Raw genomic sequence first — 21,964 nt, forward strand, 5'->3', positions numbered from 1 at the left:
ATAAGGTTTCAGTCTTGAACAAGGGATTGGCCTAGAAGACCTCTGATGTTCCTTCCAGCTCTATGATTCTATGTTCTGTTTTCTTTCTTAAATTGTAGATAAAACCATTGGTGGGATTCAAATAATTTAACCACCGCTTCTATGCCCTAATGATTTCTTCCAACAAGCAGTTCACCAAACTGCTCAGAAAGCTAACAACCGGTTCTCCTGAAGTGGTGCGAACTGGCTGAATCCCACCACTAGATAAGACTCATTTAAAACAGGCAGTTATTGTGTCAGTCATAAGAGCCATTAACATTTCCCAGTGCAACAGTTTTCACCCCATGATTCTGTTAATAATAATAATAATAATAATAATAATAATAATATTTTAATTTATAGACCGCCCTTCTCCCAAGGGACTCTCGGCAGTGAACAGCCAGTTAAAATACAGAAAAACAGACAATATTAAAAAACTCAATCAATTGGCCAAAACTAAAACACAATTACACCCTATAAATTATTAAAAAATTTAAAACCCAAATTAATCAAATTAAAATTTTTTTTAAAAAAAATCAAGCCAGTCCAGCGAGACGGAACAAATAGGTTTTAAGTTCGCGGCGAAAGGTCCTAAGGTCAGACAATTGTCGGAGTCCAGGGGGAAGCTCATTCCACAGGGTAGGAGCCCCCACAGAGAAGGCCCTCCCTCTGGGGGCCACCAGCCGACATTGTTTGGCTGACAGCACCCTAAGGAGTCCCTCTCTGTGAGAACGCACCGGTCGCTGGGAGATTGAAGCCGGCAGAAGACGGTCCCGTAAATATCCCGGTCCTAAGCCATGGAGCGCTTTAAAGGTCATCACCAAAACCTTGAAGCGCACCCGGAAGACCACAGGTAGCCAGTGCAGTCTGCGCAGGATAGGTGTTACATGGGAGCTACGTGCTGCTCCCTCAATAACCCGCGCAGCCGCATTCTGGACTAACTGGAGTCTCCGAGTGCTCTTCAAGGGAAGCCCCATGTAGAGAGCATTGCAGTAGTCCAGGCAAGATGTAACGAGAGCATGAGTGACCGTGCATAGGGCATCCCGGTCCAGGAAGGGATGCAACTGGCGAATCAGGTGAACCTGATAAAAAGTTCTCCTGGAGACGGTCGTCAAATGGTCTTCAAAAGACAACCGTCCATCCAGGAGCACGCCCAAGTTGCGCACCTTCTCCGTCGGGGCCAATGACGCCCCCGATGGACAGCCGCATCTGCAGCTGACTGTACCGGGGTGCCGGCATCCACAGCCACTCTGTCTTGGAGGGATTAAGCTTGAGCCTGTTTCTCCCCATCCAGACCCGTACGGTTTCCAAACACCGGGACAGCACTTCGATAGCTTCGTTGGGGTGGCCTGGGGTGGAAAAGTACAGCTGAGTGTCATCAGCGTACAGCTGGTATCTCACCCCAAAACCACTGATGATCTCACCCAGCGGCTTCATATAGATGTTGAACAGGAGAGGCTAGAGGATTGACCCCTGCGGCACCCCAAACAGGAGGCACTTCGGGGTCGATCTCTGCCCCCCTGTCAACACCGTCTGCATCCGGTCAGAGAGGTAGGAGGAGAACCATCGATAAATGGTGCCTCCCACTCCCAACCCCTCTAGCCGGCGCAGCAGGATACCATGGTCGATGGTATCAAAAGCTGCTGAGAGGTCTAATAGGACCAGGGCAGAGGAGTAACCCTTATCCCTGGCTCTCCAGAGATCATCCACCAACGCGACCAAAGCCGTCTCAGTACTGTAACCAGGTCGGAAGCCGGACTGGAACGGGTCTAGATAGACAGTTTCATCCAGGTACTGGGGTACTGGGGTAGCTGCCATGCCACTGCACTCTCTACAACCTTCGCCGTAAAGCGAAGATTGGAGACTGGACGGTAATTACCTAAAACAGCTGGGTCCAGGGAAGGCTTCTTGAGGAGAGGTCTCACCACCGCCTCTTTCAAGGCAGCGGGAAAGACTCTCTCCCGCAAAGAAGCATTTGTAATCCCCTGGAGCCAGCCTCGTGTCACCTCCTGTGTGGCCAGCACCAACCAGGAGGGACACGGGTCCAGTAAACATGTGGTGCCATTCAACCTTCCCAGCAACCTGTCCATGTCCTCGGGAGTCACAGGATCAAAGGTATCCCAAACAGCCTCAACAAGATGGGCCTCGGAACCCTCGCCTGGATCTACCCAATTTTGATCCAATCCGTCCCGAAGCTGAACGATTTTGTCGTATAGATAACCGTTAAACTCCTTGGCACACCCTAGTAATGGGTCAATGTTCTTTTGAAGCTTATATTTCTTCATGAAGATCAGTAATAATGAATAAGATCCTAGAAGGGAATCTTTCCTAGTACTTTTGTATTCTTTCAGATAAGGCATTTATAAAGAAATTTATAGAGAATATTTTAAAGTGCAATCCCCAATTCATGGAATAGAATAGAATAGAATAGAATTTTTTATTGGCCAAGTGTGATTGGACACACAAGGTGCATATGCTCTCAGTATACATAAAAGAAAAGATACGTTCATCAAGAATCATAAGGTACAACACTTAATGATAGTGTTACAGACAGATTCATAGTTTCAGGCCTTGGACCATATCCAGCTCTAGGAAACTATATTGGCCTCTATAACCCATCAAAAATTTGCCTCAGAACTATGATTTTGATGAAAAGGATTATTTTAACTATAAGGAATATATTACTTGTATATATTAAAAATTGAATTCAATATAAATCACATCTCATTTTTGTTATTGCCTGAGCCATTTCTTTGTTCTGCATCCTATATCTCCTATACTCCTACATTTAAAAGTTAGCTTTGATCTTTGAAAAGTTGAAAATGGTTCTGAAGGATTTCCTGTTATAGATCCCCAGATCTTTTGCAGCATAAAGCATTTTTTCACAAATGGAGAGTTTATGGAGGATAAAAATTTCAAAGGGGATTGTCCCAAAGCTTTACTGATAACACTGCAGTTTGAATAAACATATATCTAGACTTATAAATAACGTATATCTAAAATGTATGAGCTGCTTGTACGTGCCTGAATTATTTAGACAAGTAACCTCCAGATATGTAATGCCATGGTTTACTTGAAGCTCTTTGGGTTTTTACTTCTACTTCAGTTTTCTCCAGCAGTTTGTAACAGGAGTTAAATAAATCAATTCAGCTTTCATTTTTCTTTTTAAAGGCCAAAATAGATTTCCTGGATGCCGTTGTAAAGCACAATGCAATACAAAGCAGTGTCCTTGCTACTTGGCTGTACGTGAGTGTGATCCAGATCTCTGTTTGACATGTGGAGCAGCTGATCATTGGGATAGCAAAAACGTGTCTTGCAAGAACTGCAGCATTCAACGAGGGTCCAAAAAGGTGGTTCATCTTTTTATGAACAGATGACACATTTTATCTTTGTTCATGATAGACATCTCTGCAAAATATATAACGCATGGATGCCTTTAGCATTCTTCTTCAAGAAAGTGGAAGATGGTTTTTACATAATCTGCTCCCTGATTTATATTACTTAGTTTGTTGGAGAATCATCTTTGTGTTTTTTGTTAGGATTGTAAACCATTCTAGTTTTATTACTTCATGTTTGCAACTATAGGATGTGTGAAACTGTATATTCAGAAATTGTATATTCTCAATGCACAGTTTACACACGCTATTGGAAGTTCAGTTATCAAATGCTTTTATATTGTAGCTTGTATGATCAGCCATCTGGAACACTGTTCTAACATAGAAACCACCAGCTATACACTAGGATTGGCACATAAGCATAATACATTTATGGTAGACTACCCATAGAATTTGTTGTTTAGTAAACATAAAGCATTATCTTCTCAGATAAAAAATATGCACATCTGAAGTTGCTATTTTCATTTTAACAGAAATTAAGCAACACAAAATAAATTCAGTGGTGGAAAGCAGAAGGTTCTGTAATAGCACTTTCTTCTGAAGGTTTCACCATGTTAAGCTTTTGTAAAAATAGAAAATTGCGCTAATGCACAATATATTCATTTTTGTTATATTTCTAATAGTACAGTGGAATTTTATGGGAATGCCAGAGACTAGTTTTTATGTCTTAAGTAAAGCTTGCTTTTAATGACACAGTTCTATGCAAATTAGTGCTATATTGTTCTTATTCCGATTCTATTCATGTTAATAGACTTGTACAGAATTCCCTTGTAGGTAATACAGTAGCAGTGAGACAAAACAAATAAGCTTTGAGTGAAATACTGCTCCTGTATAAGGTATACTTTTAACTGACACATAGCTGCTTCACTTGATTCCTTTGCAGTTTTGAAATACCTGCATTCATGCTGATACAGTTTCAAAAGACTCAAGAAAAATTGGGGTGGGATGGTCTGATGTGGGTTCAATGGAAGATCATTTTTTGTTTCAAAACTGTATTTTCTGTGAATGTCTATGAGTCTGCATATCAGAACTTTACTATTTATATGAACAATTATTCATATAAATAACACTATTTATTGTCAGTTAACTATTTTGCTTGTTTTTTTTTTGTCTTTTAATATTGCATACTGTGTATTTTGGGGGTATTTTGTTAGAATTAAGAATCTTTTTAGTTTTATTGGCTTGTTTAAGGCACTTGCTTTTTCATTCTGCTAGCATCTGCTGCTAGCACCTTCTGATGTGGCAGGCTGGGGGATTTTCATTAAGGATCCAGTGCAGAAAAATGAATTCATCTCTGAATATTGTGGCGAGGTAAGAACAACTGTTTTGCAGTTAGTATTTTACACCCAAATTACTGTGAATTCTTCCAAACAACTACATCTTTTTCAGTTGTATGTTTTTATAAATAAATAATGTGGGAGATATGATAGGCAGGGGTGTATTTCAAAACCTGTTGCTACCGGTTTGCTTGTGGGCACTTGCGCAGAAGCGTCCAGGTAGGTGGGCGGAGCCTCCCACTGCCGCCACTATCAGTTTGCCTGATCCGGGGCGAACTGGTAGCAACCCACCACTGATGATAAGTCTCTAAACATCCATATGAAGAGTATATGTTGCTTTGTTTGTATTAGAATTTTGAAAAATGTTGTATCCATGGAGAAAAGGGGAATTGGATGACATTTTAAGAAAAAAATCCTGCATTCTAGTATACAGAATCTAAATATCCCTAGGTTTAGAAGCAATAATAGGTATTGTAATTTGAAAGGATGTTGCTAATAATTGGTAAATTTTAGGAATAAAAGTTTGGGAATATTTCAAATCTGTTTTTTAATCTCTGAAAAACAAAAAAAATTAGCCCTATAAGGATGACACAAGTAGAGAAGCAGTAATAGACACATAGAGGGAGAAATCTCTTCCTCATTCTCAGTAATCAAGTGATGATAAAAAGTTTTATTGACCCCTCGCTGCCTAAAAATTACTGGAAGCCTCTTTCTCTATAATTTGCTTATGTACAGATTTTACAGAAGTAGGACTCCTTTTTGATTTTGATAGGATTCCTCCCCTTCACTCAAATTTCAAGTTAATTATCCTCAATTGATTAGGGTATCATCTGATAATCAGTTGGGCCAGGGGTCTAATTTCTTCCACCAGTTTTCCAATGGAGCAAATTTATACAAAAACTGCTTTATTCAGTCACTAGGCAGGAGAATAATATGACAATGATGTACTTCCTAATCTAACTTGGACCCCATTATTGTAAAGATGTCAATATGCTGCAGTGTAAATTCCAATTCTTAATTTTAAATTTAATTAAAATGGCATGTTGCGCTGCGAAGTGCACTGTGCAGTATCATCTTTATTTGCAAGATTGCCTTTAGTACCCATTGACATAAAAAAATGGTGAGGTAATTCCATGCTACCATTTTGAGACCCAGGAAAACAACAACAAATAAGGTGAATTTGTAAGGGAAGCATACTAAAATTGCAGGAGGGGCTTGATGCAGGAACAGTTTCACCAGTTTGTTTTCTAGTAAATGAGTATTTTGTAGCTTGCCATATTCAAGTAAGCCTTTTGAAGAGTATAAGCACAACTTGCTCTCAAAATTTAAAGGAGCATCTTAAGGCCATACAACACAAAAAATGCTATTCATACATTTGATATACAACTGAGAATAAAATTTATATTGTATATAAAAGGCTCATGCATTCTGTCTAAGGCAAAGCATTGGAAAAAGTAGAGTCTGAAAGATGGATTCAAAACACCAGCAAGTTTTCAAACTGTGGTACCACCATTCCAGGGTCAAGCAATTTTTAGAGATTGTAGGGGTGTTTTTTCCATTAAAGTTGATCAGGAGCACTATCAACAGTTGCCTAAGTTTTTGCTTGGGCAAAGAAAGAACAAAGCTCAGAGCAGGTTTTGAATAATACGAAACGTAGGGCTCTGTCGCTTTGTCAAAACATCCATTATGTCAAAACAGGTTCTGCCTGTTACCAAAACAAAATCTTTAAAATATTATTTTCAGATTATTTCTCAGGATGAAGCAGACAGAAGAGGGAAAGTCTATGATAAATACATGTGCAGCTTTCTATTCAATTTGAACAACGGTATGTATATTGCTGTCTTTAACCTTCTACTTTATTCACATTTCTTATCTCAAATATTGCTAATATTGCTGATACTAATATTGCTTTCAGTTATCTAATCAGAATTGCTAAGATTTTAAGTTTGAAAAGTTCTTAACAATAGAAGAAAATATTTTAATGTTAAATGTTATCTCAGGAATTGAAAATCTAATGAACAATGGTAAAAAGCACATTAATTTGTATATGTGACCAGCAAAGATGGCACTTCATGAAAACCAGAAAAGTGTTAATTGACGAAAATGCCCAGAATATTTTACAGAAAGTATTTAAATATATGTATGATACCTGATAGAATACAGATAAAAACATAAATCACGAGTTACGATGCAGGGAGTTTATAAGCCAAATCAATAATTAAAGCATAATAATTCAAATGACAAAGCTGTATTAGCAGAATGAGTCAGTTTTCTAAGAATATTATTGTATTTACTACTTTTCAGGCAGTTGTGAATTTATCTGTTGTTTTTGATTTAGATTTTGTGGTTGATGCAACACGGAAGGGTAACAAAATAAGATTTGCAAACCATTCAGTCAATCCCAACTGCTATGCAAAAGGTGAATATTGATACAGGAATATATCATACTCACTTTTTAAACAGATGATTTTGTAAAACCTTTCCTCAACTTCACTTTTTCTTTTACAGTTATGATGGTTAATGGAGATCATAGAATAGGCATATTTGCTAAGAGAGCCATTCAGACTGGTGAAGAGCTCTTTTTTGATTACAGGTAAGGATAATGCTAAAACCTAAATCAGAAAAATAATACATTTCACTATGTAAATTATGAGAATACCTTTACTAGCTTTTATCAATAACTATTGCAAAAAAATGTGTAGTCAAGATATTGTCAGCTTCATAAATTATTGGATGTAGGGATAATTAATTTCATTTCTATGGTGTGCTTTTTTTATACATTCTTGGGGTGATTGGAAGTCCTTTATGTAAAAAGTAAAAAATGAACTGATGATTTTTGTTTTTGATTGGCAGAATAGATTATAGAACGTGTCATGCCACCTTAGAGAAAAGTTAAAATTATAAGTGTTTTATATCTTTCCTCTACTTTTTAAAATATAGCTTTTCAAAAGCTTTTTAGATTAGTTTTCTCATTTTCTTTTATTATAATTTGCACTATTATTACTGTTAAATGTTTTTGATAAAACTTTTAATATATACATGTACACATAGTATTCTTGGGGTACTTTGCTTTAAAAACAATTAAATGCAAATTATTTCTCTTTTTGTTCAGATATAGTCAGGCTGACGCCCTCAAGTATGTAGGCATTGAAAGAGAAATGGAAATCCCTTGATACCAACTACCTCGCCTATAAAACAGCTGCCTTATCTTCAGGAGTTTCTACTATGGGCAATTTTATTTTTAAAAACTGAATTGATGCAATTTGGAATGCAAAATTTGCAAAGTACTGTACCTGTAATTTATATTGACAGATTTTAAAACCAACTTTTTAATGCCTTTTCACCAGCTGCAACATGTTTTGTACCATTGATCTTTTGCAATAATGCAGTATGGTACACTTTTTGAACCTTGAATAAAGGATACTTGAACTTTGAATTCATATTGTATGTTGCCATCTTTAAATAAAGGCTTGCCTGAATGTATAAATGTAAAAATATTTGAAAGTGTATTTTTTAACATGAGAAATCTGCTATAAATAATTTTAACAAAATAATTTTAACAAAACTTGAATCAAAAATACCTGTGAAAAAATTAATATTTTATTGATCCCATAAAGATCACCTTACCACAAGAGCAGTTTTAATGTTTGTCCAAATTAGTTTGCATGCTCATCGTCTTTACAGTGAATCTTACCAACACATGACGTGACAAGGGATGTTTTTACAACTAGTTTATCAGAGCCTGACATGCTTGATTTGGGCTGAGAAAGGACTGTTGATCCAAGGTTAGCTCTCTGGCTTCTATGCCTAGCCTTCTATAACTAGAACCTGCTTTTAGCTCAGTATCTTAATCATTATGTCCTCCTAACTTTTTTTTATATCAAGAATTGCATGTTGTTAAACTTATTTTCTTTTGTCCTAGTGAACTTTATTCATCTTTTTACAGTGAACTATAAAAAGGTCTATAAATATAGCATGTGTGCTCATCATGGCTGCTTCTGCTCTCCCCTCGCTCTTCAAAATGCTGTAGAAAAAAATCCTTATAATTAATAACAGCAGAAGCCATCTCGGAATAGTATTGAAATGTGTATAATTTACATAAGAACAGAATCCCTAATGAATAAGTCTGCAGATTGTGCCCATGTTAGAACCAATATTCCCACTATTTTAGATGTTAAATATGAGCACACATAATATAATTTTCTGTCACCAAGAGTACTATTTAGCAATAAAGTGTAGATGAAATATTCTTACATGTGGGATACAGGTAGTCCTCAACTTACTTATAAGCAAGTTTGAACTTATACGTTTGAACTTATAACAGCACACTGAAAAAAATGACAAATACTTTTTTTAATACTTAACCATTGCGACATCACCATGGTCACATGATCAAAATTGGCAACTGACTCATGGTTCGTGTCCCAGGGTCTTATGTTTCTGTAACCTAACAAAAAAGTCAGTGGGGAAGCCAGATTCACTTAATACCTGTGTTACTAACTTAACTGCAGTGACTTGCTTAATAACGGACAAGAAGAGTTGTAAAATTGGGCAAAATTAACTTAACAAATGTCCCATTTAGCAACAGAAATGTTTGGCTCAATGACTGTAAACTGAGAATTACTTGTACTTAATTTTTCCTTCCCTCTGTTTCAAAGGAAACGGATCAAGACCGATTTGAGCTTTGTGAAGTTTTACTTGGTGGCACTGGAGATAATAATATTGAAAGCAAAACAGTACCCAGATCATCTGGCTTTCATATTCATTGCTCCTTTTATTTACATTTAAGAAAGATAAAGTCATGTAACTTAACAATAAACCAAATGCAACTTGTACAGAAATTTTTAATTTTTTATTTATCGCACATTAAAAAATGAAACACACTATACAAATGATTTTTCATAGCAGATTACACATGTGCCCAAATCAGATTCTCTCAAAAGTGCTGCCAACGTGTATAAGTGCTGTCTGGGGAAACAACTCTTCTTTGTATAGCCAATGTATTGATTTAAATGCAGTAGCATGCAATCTCCAGTGGAGAAGGTTTTAGATTTCATTCTGTTCTTAAATTAGATTAAATGGCATTGGTGTCCATATTTACAAACTTGAAATGTATCAATCCTGAGCAGGTCTGATGTAATTCTAGGACTGGCAGATGGTAGTCCTGGTCTTAGTTATAAAAATGGAGATCCAGACAGCAGCAGACCAACAAGTTTTATTCTCTTTCAAACTTGTTACAATTTAAGAGTGACACAGACAGCTGCTATAAATTGTTAAGCCAAATAACTGTAGGTGTCCTTTTCACCATCCACCCGCTCCAAATATTCCTTCTCTATTAGAATATCAATGCACTTCTGAAAATAGAAAGAAAAACAATTATTCTGAGATATTTTAACCACTTTTATCCTGTGACTCTCAGTGTTTAACAAGCTTAAACAATAATTTAACTAGTGAAGACATACTGAAACAAAACTTTTCTGTACCTGACATTAAAAAAAATTATATGGGGAAAGGGCAAAAGAAATGGTAACTGCTAGTTACCGTTAGTATTAACAGATAAGTATTATCAAAAATCTTCAAGCAAAAGTATATGTATTGCATCTACAAAATAAAGGATTAAATTTATCACCTAATGGTAGAAGGAACTGAAGTACAAGCATAGCTAAAAAGTTGAGTTTGATTATAAAACTAACTACTATTCTAAACAGTAAGATTTAAACATAAACATGTAATTGAAGTTACTTAAATTTTTCAGGCCCCCTTTTAAGTTATAACTTTCTTCCAATAGCTTAATTTAGCACAATATCACATATTTTCCAATATGCTAAAAGAAAGGTTTTCCTGTTAAGCAATCTTCATGCAAATGAATATATCAATGTTTGCCAAGCTAAGACTTTTGCCTTCTAGATAATTCTTTGGATCAGGGGCCATAGCCCAGTGCCACTCCAGTCCAGAATCAGATGCGGCAATGGTGGATGAACACACACGAAGCTGCATTTGTGAAAGTGGCACACACAAAACTATCCCTTTTCCTTTCCCACCCTGCCGCCTCTGCCAGTCTCCAGAGCCAAAAGGTTGAAGACCACTGCTTTAGACCAACCTTTATTACTGGGACTCGTGGTTTGAATCTTGATGACAGCTGGGTAAGCACTTCTCCAAGCAACTGCTGATGCTTAAGGACTTTTCTCATCTTCATAATCCTCACAATAGCAGCCTAATATATGCAAAATTTAGAGTTAAAGCCCAATCCTTGATCAACAAATACTACCAAAGCTGCTAATAATCAAAGATGTATAGAGGTGACTGCTATTTCAAAGATGGATGAATGCTAACAAGTATACCATTTCACAACAAAAATAAACTATGTTAGCTTAAATCTTGAGACATTTAAATACATTCTACACAGGGGTGAAATGTTCCTGGTTCGGGCTGGATTGCCTGATCTGGTAGCGATGGGGGCGGATGATACAGAGAACCGGTAGCAAAAATCCCTGTCCCCCACCCCCACATGCCCAGCTGAGTTGTGCAATCAACAGATTTTTTGTTTTTGTTTTTTACTTTTTACTTTTTAACTTTTTTACATTTACTTTTTGGCCCAAAAAATGGTTTTAAAAGTAAAAAAAAAAAAGCCTCTGATGATCGCACAGCTCAGCTGGGATCATCAGAACCCCTTAAAAACATTTTTTCTACAAACTCTTTGGCTGAAGAGGCTGTAAAAAATGCTTTTAAAAGGCTCGTCTGGCGATCCCAGCTAAGTTGCCTGATCATCAGAGGTTTTTAAAAGCCTTTTTTCTACAACCTCTTTGGCCAAAGAGGTTGTAGAAAAAAGGCTTTTAAAAGTAAAAAAAAAAAAAAGTTGGCCATGCCCACCTAGTCACATTACTACCACCACCACCAAGCCATACTCACAGAACCGGTAGTAACAAATTTTACACTTCACCCCTGATTCTACATAGATATAAGTTTGTCTCTGACTCAAATATATCAACTAAGGAATGTAGGGAAAAATCCTATCAAAGATTGTCTACAAGCACGATCACTTTCATTTCTGCATTATACCCAGGTTTGAGGCCTGATTGAGAATTGCTTAATTTTGATTACTAATTATTCGTTTGTTTGCTCTATTTCTAAGGATGTTAAATTCAACCAAATTAACTCTTGAGTTGTTTACAAACCTAAAATTATAAACAATTAAAAACACTAAAACAATAAAGTAACCAGAAAATAAATACAAAGAACAGCCAGGATTATTATTCGGGTGTAGCACATTTCTAAGTTTTTAAAGCCTTGCAAAAGGACAGCAGGGTTGGAGCCAATCTAATCTCTGTGGGGTGAATATTCCACAAGGCAGAGGCTACAGCCCAATCTGCTGGATCGAATTGCACAGGTAGAGACTCTTGTAAAAAGTCACTCCGGTAACCTGGTGTAAAGCCATATAAGGGTCTAAAGACAACCAGCATCTGGAATTGCATGCAGAAATGCACCAGTAATCAGTTCAGCTCACTGCAGTAGGTCATCCACAGCATCACTTAAGGGGCCTTGACTAGAGATATAGAGCTGAGTGCTATCTGCACATTGATATCTCACTCCAAACAAATGGATAGCCTAAGCTAAAGGCCTCATGTAGATGTTAAATAAGAGAGGAGAGAGAAATGAGACTTGAGACTTGATCTTTTCCTTCCCATCAATATTGAGTGACATTGACCCCATAGGAAGGAGTATACACAGTGCTGCTGAACCCCAGCTCCTGGAATTGGCACAGAAGGTTATCATGATCCACCAGGGTTGGGTTTTTTTAAATAATGCCACTGAGAGTCAAAAAGAGTCAGGAGTGCTGTGCCACTTCATTCTGTTCATGCCTGTGCACTTCCTCAAAACTCAGACTCAAAAAACTTAAGACGACAAGATAAAACTCAACTAGACAACTTGGCTGGACCTGCCCAGATGGAGAGTAACAAAAAATAAAACTGAACTTTATTCATAGGATGTTGAGAATGCTATCAATATAGCCCTTCAGATGTACAGATAGCCAATAGCGATATTTTGGACTGGAATTTCCATCAGTAAAGTGCAATGTCATGTGACCATGCTGTTTAGTGATGCAAATTTCATCAAGTCCAATTGACATCATTAAGTGACTCCTTTAAAAATAACATCAAGTGGTTGCCATTTATTTTGTTTGTATGAGCGGTAATTATAAATGGTGATTATATGACCATAAGGATGCGGTGAGTCTCAAGTATACTCACTCAGTGCTGCTGTAAATTTGAACATGTCGAAAAATTGGCTGTTCAAAGAGTATCACTCACTGTATTTGATACATATCTCAGGCAGCATATATGAGGAAAACAAGAGGATCTCAAGAATTAGTCTAAGTAGACCATGCCGTATCAATAATCCAAATACCATATGCATAGTCAAGTTATTTTTTATGAAGATAGTTTAAATTCTTTCCAAAAAAAAAAAAAAAACAAGCTTGTAGATACAGCATGTTTAGTATATGACTGGGAAATGAAGATTTCAATGGACAGTTACCACACTGCTAGCAATAAAAACTTACTAACAATAGCATTTACCATTGTGGAAAAAAAATCTATTTAACAGCACTATTAAATGAGCTGCTAGCCACAGAAAATTCCCAAGTACCTGGATCAGGAGTTTCCGATCTTCCTCTATATTTTTGTGTGTTGTTTCTTGTTCCTGCTTCTGTTCAGTCTTCATTGGCACATTTATATTAACTCGCAATTTTTTGCTGCCAAGAAAATTTAGATAAATAATTAGCTCTACAAAACAGAAATGAAGACCTACAGAAACCTTAGGATGAAACATATTGTGAAAGGCAAAATAATTAAACAAAGAAAGGCAGGAATCTTTTTGTTGTTGTTGTTGTTGAATGCTGTATTAGGTAATCTCTACTTGTATCTTTTCTTATTTCCCAGAGGGCTTAAAGTTAATGCTTGCAAACAGGATAGCTTAAAATTGGACTGTGACCTATCCATTGTTTAAATTCCCACTCTCTCCTAAGAGATTAAAAACACAAAATAAGCATACTAATCAACAGAGCTTTAAAGACAGTATCTCAATTTGGCTGCCTACATTATGACCAGCTTCAACTGAAACAGACATTTCCAACAAGCATATGAACTGATAGCAATCTTTATAGTATCTAGTAAATTAAATTATTTTAATAATGCTAATTATATACAGATTAAAAATAATCATAACCACTGAATAATTTAAAAATATTGCCTTCCGATGTGGGTTTCAGAAAGTTACATTTTGAATTACAATTATATTTATTCTATTCATCTGTGTTAGTTTGGTGCTATTGAATTGGCCTTAACTCTAACTTAGAGCCTATCTCCAGACTCTCAATTAAAAGGCATCCATCTTTTTTCTTGGCTCTAAGCTTCTACTACCATAGATTACCATTTATATCTGTGCAAACATTTTGATTGTTATGATTTTTAAAATGGCCTTATTCTTCAAAATTGTATCCCAACGTGATCACGTTTCCTCTATAATTAACTTTTATAGAGATGATAGAGAAGAATATTTATTTCTTTAGCATATTATTCATCTTTATTAATGAAGAAACAAAAAGCTTGACTTCTTGGTTCTCAGCAGTAACTTTATTAAGTTTGCAGATTGATATTTAACAGTATTCAAATTTTTTCCCACTTTTACTGTGATACTTTCTATTGTCTCCTTTACTTTGGTTGACAAGGACTGTTTTGTATTAGTATATACAAGCTATCTTATGTTTAGTATTTTCACTTCCAGTATTTTTTTCTAATCTTGCTACTCTTATATTTAGTGTATAAATTACTATATTCAGTGTTATCTTATTATTTTCAAAACAGAAAAGGTATATAGCTACTCTCTTCATTTATATCTCTTCTGTTATACAACTGATGTCCTGCCTCTTTATTTTTTCTGAAACCTGCCTCTTACTCTGACATTTCTCTATCCATATAAATATATTAAGCATCACGAGTTGTTAATTAAACTTTCTAAAAGCCAAGATCTAATCCTAGTCAGTTTCCACTCATTTGAAGTGAATAAAACTGAGACAGAATTGTGAGGTTTTGGTTGGAACAGTACTCTGACAGAAATGCAAACATGCTACTGCAATCATTAATAAATACAGACCTTTTCAGATATTTAGTCCACTATCCTAAGAAGAACAATTCGGGCTAGGTAGTATTATTCAACTATCGTTCTTACTTTTTGTAGCCAAGGTACAATTTTATCAAAGTATCCAGTTTCAATTCCACTTCATCAACATTTGCATTTTCATCTTCTAAAACCTATGAAAAATCACAAAGAGCAATGTCAGAACATATTAACGACATACTATTTCACCACTCTTCCAAAATAAAAGCACTTACCAACAATTTTGACTTTAACAAAATCTGGAGTACTTGTGCCAAAATATCCTAAAAATCAGAAAAGTAAAAAAAAAATATTAATCAATGCCTAATTTGTTCTCTAATTAATATGTTTTACAGATGATCGTGAAGAACATATGCAACCAGTGCATTTAGTTTAAAGTTTTTATAATTTATAAGACCATGTGAGCAAACTGCATTTAAACAGAAAAAAAACATCAGTAGATTGGCTGAATGTAATATTAAGAGAAGTGAACTTGTGCTATATGGTATTTAAAATTTTCTACACTTGAGGAAAAAAAATCAAGGATTTTATGAAATGTACTAATATTCTATTCTACTGTCACTGGATATCTACCCAAATGCCTTTATTTATAATAAATATTTCTGAATGTTAGTGATAATTAATGTTTTAAAACTAATATTCAATTATAAAGGCCCAAACCTGTTTCACATCTAAATTTGAAAGCAAATTTAATTTATTGTTATGATGGATGAAAAGACTGGAAGAAATATGGAACTTTATTATGATTTTTAAGATTACATCAGTGAGGCAACACAGTGCACAGAGATGAAAGAAATGTAAAAGTTAGTAACAAAAGAGTGGATTGTGATAAATGAATTGAGATATTAGAACTGACTAGTTTGGTTATTTTAAGATTTTGTTTCAGTTTATTTTTAAACTGGAGATTATTTTTAAATCTTGATTGATAGTGATGAATAGTATCTTTGAATTAATGCTTGGATAACTAAATTTTTTAAGATAAAGAGAAATATTGCACACCTGTTAGAGTTAATATCAGTTATGTTTAACTAAGAGTAAGAAATTATCTGATACTAGTTTTTGTATCTGTAATAATGAAGAAAATTAGAAGTTTCTCTTTTTTATATTTTTTATTGCTCTGCATCTTTCTTTTTTCCTCATTTTTACACTTTTTCCCCTTTCTCTTTCATTTCCTTTTTTCTTCTGTATTTTTAAAAAATGTAATAAAGTTGTTTTTAATTGAAAAGTGCTAACTAAGCTTTGTGCTCATTACAATTCTAGATTTAAAGAAGAAATAAGTGGATATAGTAAGTGGAACAATAAAAACTCCTCAATCATTAAAACTATAATAACATGAAATGAAGTTTTACCATTTTTATTTGAGTACTGTCAGTCAGCTGCTGGACTGTGTAGGCATCTTCTGTGTTATACTGCAGCAGGATTGCCATCTGAAATGTAGAAGCCTTAAAAAGGCAAGAAATAACTTTTATTTGAATGAATTTCCAAATTCACATGAAGGAATTTATCAGAGCAAATAGAACAACATAAAACCTTAATGTTTATCTTTCTGAATTTAGTATTTCATATAAACTGAAAAATATCTACCAATCAGATTTTCAATAGACAAATCTTGCATGTACAGTGAATGTTTTCAGATTACACAACCAAGAAGAAAGAAAAAATGAAAAGACTAAGATCTGTGAATATTAAATAACATACAGTGCATTCAGAAAACATTTAGTTCCCCTTACTTCTGAATTTTGTTATGCTTCAGCCTGATTCTACAGTTGTTGAAATTAATTTTTTCTCATTAATCTACACTCAGTACTCCATAATGATGAAGTGAAACTGTAAATTTATTAAAAAGAAAAAAAGTGAAATATTACATTGGCATTAGTATTCAGACCCTCCACTCAATATTTTGTTGAAGTACCTTTGACAGCAATTACAGCCTCTAATGTTTTTAGGTATGATGTGATGAACTTCGCACACCTGGATTGGGGGATTTTCTGCCATTCTTCTTTGCAAATCCTCTCAAGCTCAGTCAGGTTGGATGGCGACCATTGGTGGACAGCCATTTTCAGATCCCTCCAGAGATGTTCAATAGGGTTCAAGTCAGGCTCTGGCTGGGCCACTCTAAGGCATTCAGAGTTGTCCCTAAGCCATTCCTATGTTGTCTTGTCTGTATTCTTAAAATTGTTGTCATGTTGGAAAGTTAAGTTCAGCCCAGTCTGGGTCCTGAACACTGTGGAACAAGTTCTCATTGAGGATATACCTGTACTTTGCTCCATTCAGCTTTCCCTTCACCCTGACCATTCTCCCAATCCCTGCTGCTGAAAAACACCCCCACAGCATGATGTTGCCACCACCATGCTTCACTGTTGGGATGATATTGGGCAGTGATAAGTGATGCCTGGTTTCCTCCAGATATAACTTTTAGAATTGAGGCAAAACAGGTCAATCATGGTTTCATCAGACTGGAGAATCTTGTTTTTCAGAGTCTGAGAGTCCATCAGGTGCTTTTTTGCAAATTCCAAATAGGCTTTTCATGCATTTTGCACTGAGAAGGTTCTGTTTATCCACTCTGCCATAAAGCCTAGATTGGTGGAGCTGCAGTGATGGCTGTCCTTCTGGGGAACTCTGTCCCATCTCCACTTAGGATCTCTGAAACTCAGTCAGAGTGACCATTGGGTTCTTCACCTCTCTTACTAAGGCCCTTCTCTCCTGATGGCTCAGTTTGACCAGGCAACCAGCTCTTGGAAGAGTCAAGGTTGTGACAAACATTTTCCACTTGATAATTATGGAAGTCATTATTCTTACAAACCATCGTTGCAGCAGAAATTTTATTCTAATCTTCCCCAGATTTGTGCCTTGCAATAATCCTGCCTCTGAGCTTTGCAGGCAGCAATGCATTTGCATTGCCAGCTATAAGGCCTTCTTTAGAGAAGTGTGTGCCTTTCAAAATCATGTCCAGTCAATTTAATTTACCACAGGTAAACTCCAATCAAAGTGTACAAACAAGTCAGCAACAATTAAGAGAACTAGGAGACATTGACCTAAATTTCAAGGGTTGTTGCAAAGGGTCTGAATATGTATGCCAATGTAATATTTCAGTTTTTCCTTTTTAATAAATTTACAAGCATTTCTAAAATTCTGATTTTACATTATGGGGTACTGAGTATAGATTAATGAGGGGGAAAAAAGAATTTCACTAACTGTAGAGTCTGGCTGCAGTGTAACAAAATTGACAAAAGTGAAGGCGGTCTGAATATTTTCTGAATGCACTGTATATGCAATCTAACTATTCAAGAGATTTTATCTATAAGTGGCTTATTTACACAATTTAAACATATATATTTGATTATCTTATGATTACATTATTGTTAATATTAGTATATATTAGCAGCATATTTTGTGTGCTTATTTAAACAAATATATATTAGAGAAGGCAAAAAACATACATGGAGGGGGAAGAGGGGAGTTTTAGAATGTTAATATAAAGCATAGAAATGTGTCTACATGCAAGCCATAACATTTGTTCCATGCATTATGCCTTTCCCTCCTGCGTTTTTCTAAAGGATTATTAAAAGACAGAAATATTAGCAAAATTTCCAAATTCAAGATACAGTATCAGAAAAGAGCAAATTTCTTAACATTCTACTTGAATAGCATTTTTATCCAAACTACAGTGAACTTTACCTGTAGTGTATATCGGTTTTTGAAGCAATTGGTAACTAGTTCACCTTTGGATAGCTGATACAACCATGTTAATTTTCTGCCACTGTGACGACTTGCATAGAAAGCAGTAAATCTCTGATAACTGCGCTCCAGCTGCATTTCAAATCAAATTAAATCAAACAAAACCATATCATATTTACATTTTCAGTCTTATGCAGAGTAGAGAAATGGAGTGAATAATTGGAGCCAATTATTGTTGATGTCATTCAGCAAGGTTTGTCAAAAGATTTTGGTGCCAATTAATCTACTTGAACATGAACTGGTTATGAGAACACTCAGCTGGGTATGTACTCTTTTAAGGAGAAAGCATGCTGTCTACAATAGAGGGTACATTTACAGTAATTCTTAAACAAAAACCAGCACTTTGATAGTTTTTTTTCTTCATTTATTGACAATCATACAATCCATTACCAAGTCTAGCAGAGTCCAGTGTGGCATAATACTATTTGGCACAGATGACATAAAACAGACTGTCATCAGCAAAGTATGTGAAAAACATTAAATTTAGCATAAAAACGGGTGTTTCATTCTCAAAAAGCCTAGCAATTCTGAATGAAGGCCTTAATTATGTAACAACTCTGCTATTATCATGAGAGCTGTAGTATTTATTGGATTTATAATCCAATATAAAAAGTAAAAGTTCCATAAATAAGACTTACAATCAGCAACTAAAACCAGCAGAAAAAGCTGTACCTCACCTTGTTCCTTATTTCCTAAAGCTTAGCAGAAGATCACCATCTTGACCACTTTCCAGAAACTTTTTATAGAGAGGGAGACAAACTATTCCATAAGGTTAGGACAACTGCAAAGAAGGCTTATTTTTGAACCCATAACTTGCTGGCCTATTCTGGGAGGGAGATCTTTAGTATATTGCTCAATCATAGGTATAATGTATTAGGAGATGTTGATTCTATAGCTTTTAGGACTAATCAATATATTGCTTTACAGGACTATGCTTGAAACCACACAATCAGCTTAGACAGAGTGGAAAGTACACCTGGAGAATGTCCACACTATCTCTTTGACTCAACATCAAATAAAGAACACACACAAAAAGTAGTTGGCATCACTGGTTTGCTGTGATAGATAGATTTGTGGGTGAGAAAGGGTACAAGCAGAAAGAGATGGGTAAGCCCTAATTGGATAATCAGGTATGATTAATCAAAGAGACTGCTATCTTATTATGGACTAATCTGTCATTAAAGACCAGCAACAATAAGCTGCAGAATGATCTAAAATATACTGACTAGAAAAAAAATCCAGAAATTGATAGGAGTGTTTCTGCACTTACTCTCAGATCTTATCTGAATGCTAACAACTATTGACAAAATCAATAAACTCATCTTTCAAATAAATCCATTGTACAATTTACAGATCATTATGATGAGATGGGACTATATAGAACTCACTGTACAAAAAACACTCATTTCTTTTTAACAAAAAAGGACCCACCCCTCTCAAAAGGAGTATAAAATGTTATGCTAACAACTATTGACAAAATCAATAAACTCATCTTTCAAATAAATCCATTGTACAATTTACAGATCATTATGATGAGATGGGACTATATAGAACTCACTGTACAAAAAACACATATGTATGTGTCACAAATAAAAACAAACATTAGAAAAGACTTAAAAGACATCACTAGATATAATGCCTCAACCAGATTCTACTTAGCCATCAGCCTTCCAGAATATTAGTCTCCCTATATCTTAAAGTATAGACCTAGAAACTAAGATGGTCTTACCTCTGATGGGAGAGCAAATGCACAAGACATTTGAAAGGGCCAAGATCCAGAGCTTAGTACTTGTATGCTGAAGTCCACTAATATAAAAATATGAACAATTAAGTCAGTAATTTTATTTCAGTCACTGACCAACAAAACAGATTAAATTAACAATTATTTGGTTAGGAAAAGATAATGCTATGTACAAATGTTATGTAAAAATTAAAGAAAAATAAGGAGAGTTTTGTTTTCAAAGGTATCATAAAATATATTGGAGAAAATTGCATAGAAATTATTTAAAACACAAGAATAATTGAAGCAAATTACAAATATTATCCAATCAATTCAACTAATAAAAATATTAACTGCACAATTCCACGTCCAATGCATCCTATATTTAATAAAATATAGTCCAGCTTTGCAAGATCTTATCCATGTTTAATTCAGCCATGTGATAACTCCCAGCTATACTTATAAATCATATAAACTAAGGTAAAGTAGAATCAGACTTCATTGATACTTGCATTGATACAACCTCAAAATTCTAGATCTACAGACAAAATTGAGAAGAAAAGAGCGAAAGAAACACTGACTTGGGGACAATTGCCAAGAAAATTGAACATGTACAAGTAGTCCTTGACTTACAACAGTTCATTTAGTGACCGTTCAAAGTTACAACAGCACTGAAAAAAATGACATGACTGTTTTTCAGTTACAATCTCCATAGCATCCCCATGATCATGTGATCAAAATTTAGGCATTTTGCAACTGATTCATATTTATGACCGTTGCAGCATCCTGGAGTCATGTGATCACTTTTTGTAACCTTCTGACAAGCAAAGTCAATGGATAGGCCAGATTCACTTAACTACCAGGTTACCAATTTATCAACTGCAGTGATTCATTTAGCAACTATGCCAGGAAATGTCATAAAATGGGGCAAAACTCACTTAAATTATCACTTAACATAAATTTTAGGTTCAATTGTGGTTGTAAATCAAGGACTACCTGTATATCTACACTGTGCACAATTATTAGGCAAGTGAGTATTTTGACCATATTATCATTTTATGCATATTTTCCACCTCCAAGCTATATAAATTTGAATGGTTATTGGATATAAGCATATCAACTGATATGTATTTGTGTAATAAGGGAGGATGTGGCCTAAGGAGATCAATACCTGTATCAAGGTGTGCATAATTATTAGGCAGCTTCCTCAGGCAAAATGGGTCAAAAAAGAGATTTAATTGACTCTGAAACGTCAAAAATTGTAAAAAGTCTTTCAGAGGGATGCAGCACTCTTGAAATTGTTAAAATACTGTGGCGTGATCACAGAAACATCAAACTTTTTGTTGCAAATAGTCATCAGGGTCATAAGAAACATGTTGAGGAAAAAAAGACATCAACTACCAAAGATTTGAGAAGAATCAAATATGAATTTATCAGGATTATCCTCCAGTGCTGTCATATTCCAGAACTGCAACCTACCTGGAGTGCCCAGATGTACAAGGTGTTCAGTGCTCAGACACATGTCCAAGGTAAGGAAGGCTGGAACTCGACCACCAAGACAAATAAGATGAAATGACAAGACTGGGCCAAGAAATATCTGAAGACAGATTTTTTCAAAGGTTTCATGGACTGATGAGATG

General features: G+C 35.3%; 2 protein-coding genes across 13 annotated transcripts in view; one reads left to right on the forward strand and one right to left on the reverse strand.

The window, feature by feature from the left end:
• Positions 1-9,399, forward strand: part of EZH2 (enhancer of zeste 2 polycomb repressive complex 2 subunit) — an 86,137-nt gene extending 76,738 nt beyond the window's left edge. For all 12 annotated transcript variants that reach the window (XM_058182300.1, XM_058182289.1, XM_058182293.1 and 9 more), the window contains 6 exons: positions 3,190-3,368; positions 4,629-4,724; positions 6,434-6,515; positions 7,029-7,109; positions 7,199-7,283; positions 7,803-9,399. In XM_058182300.1, coding sequence (XP_058038283.1) covers positions 3,190-3,368; positions 4,629-4,724; positions 6,434-6,515; positions 7,029-7,109; positions 7,199-7,283; positions 7,803-7,863 — 584 coding nt within the window. In that variant the 3' untranslated portion in view covers positions 7,864-9,399. The remainder of the gene's footprint in view (positions 1-3,189; positions 3,369-4,628; positions 4,725-6,433; positions 6,516-7,028; positions 7,110-7,198; positions 7,284-7,802) is intronic.
• A 128-nt stretch (positions 9,400-9,527) lies between these two features.
• The window catches only part of CUL1 (cullin 1), a 56,798-nt gene continuing 44,361 nt past the window's right edge, over positions 9,528-21,964 (reverse strand). Inside the window, exons 15-22 of the mRNA XM_058182301.1 lie at positions 20,334-20,410; positions 18,545-18,676; positions 16,216-16,308; positions 15,082-15,129; positions 14,918-15,000; positions 13,337-13,442; positions 10,791-10,904; positions 9,528-10,044 (exon numbers count right to left, since the gene is read on the reverse strand). Of these exons, the coding sequence (XP_058038284.1) occupies positions 9,964-10,044; positions 10,791-10,904; positions 13,337-13,442; positions 14,918-15,000; positions 15,082-15,129; positions 16,216-16,308; positions 18,545-18,676; positions 20,334-20,410 (734 nt within the window). The 3' untranslated portion in view covers positions 9,528-9,963. The remainder of the gene's footprint in view (positions 10,045-10,790; positions 10,905-13,336; positions 13,443-14,917; positions 15,001-15,081; positions 15,130-16,215; positions 16,309-18,544; positions 18,677-20,333; positions 20,411-21,964) is intronic.

The sequence above is a fragment of the Ahaetulla prasina genome, chromosome 4 (genome assembly GCF_028640845.1).
Source record: "Ahaetulla prasina isolate Xishuangbanna chromosome 4, ASM2864084v1, whole genome shotgun sequence".
NCBI lineage: Eukaryota > Metazoa > Chordata > Lepidosauria > Squamata > Colubridae > Ahaetulla > Ahaetulla prasina.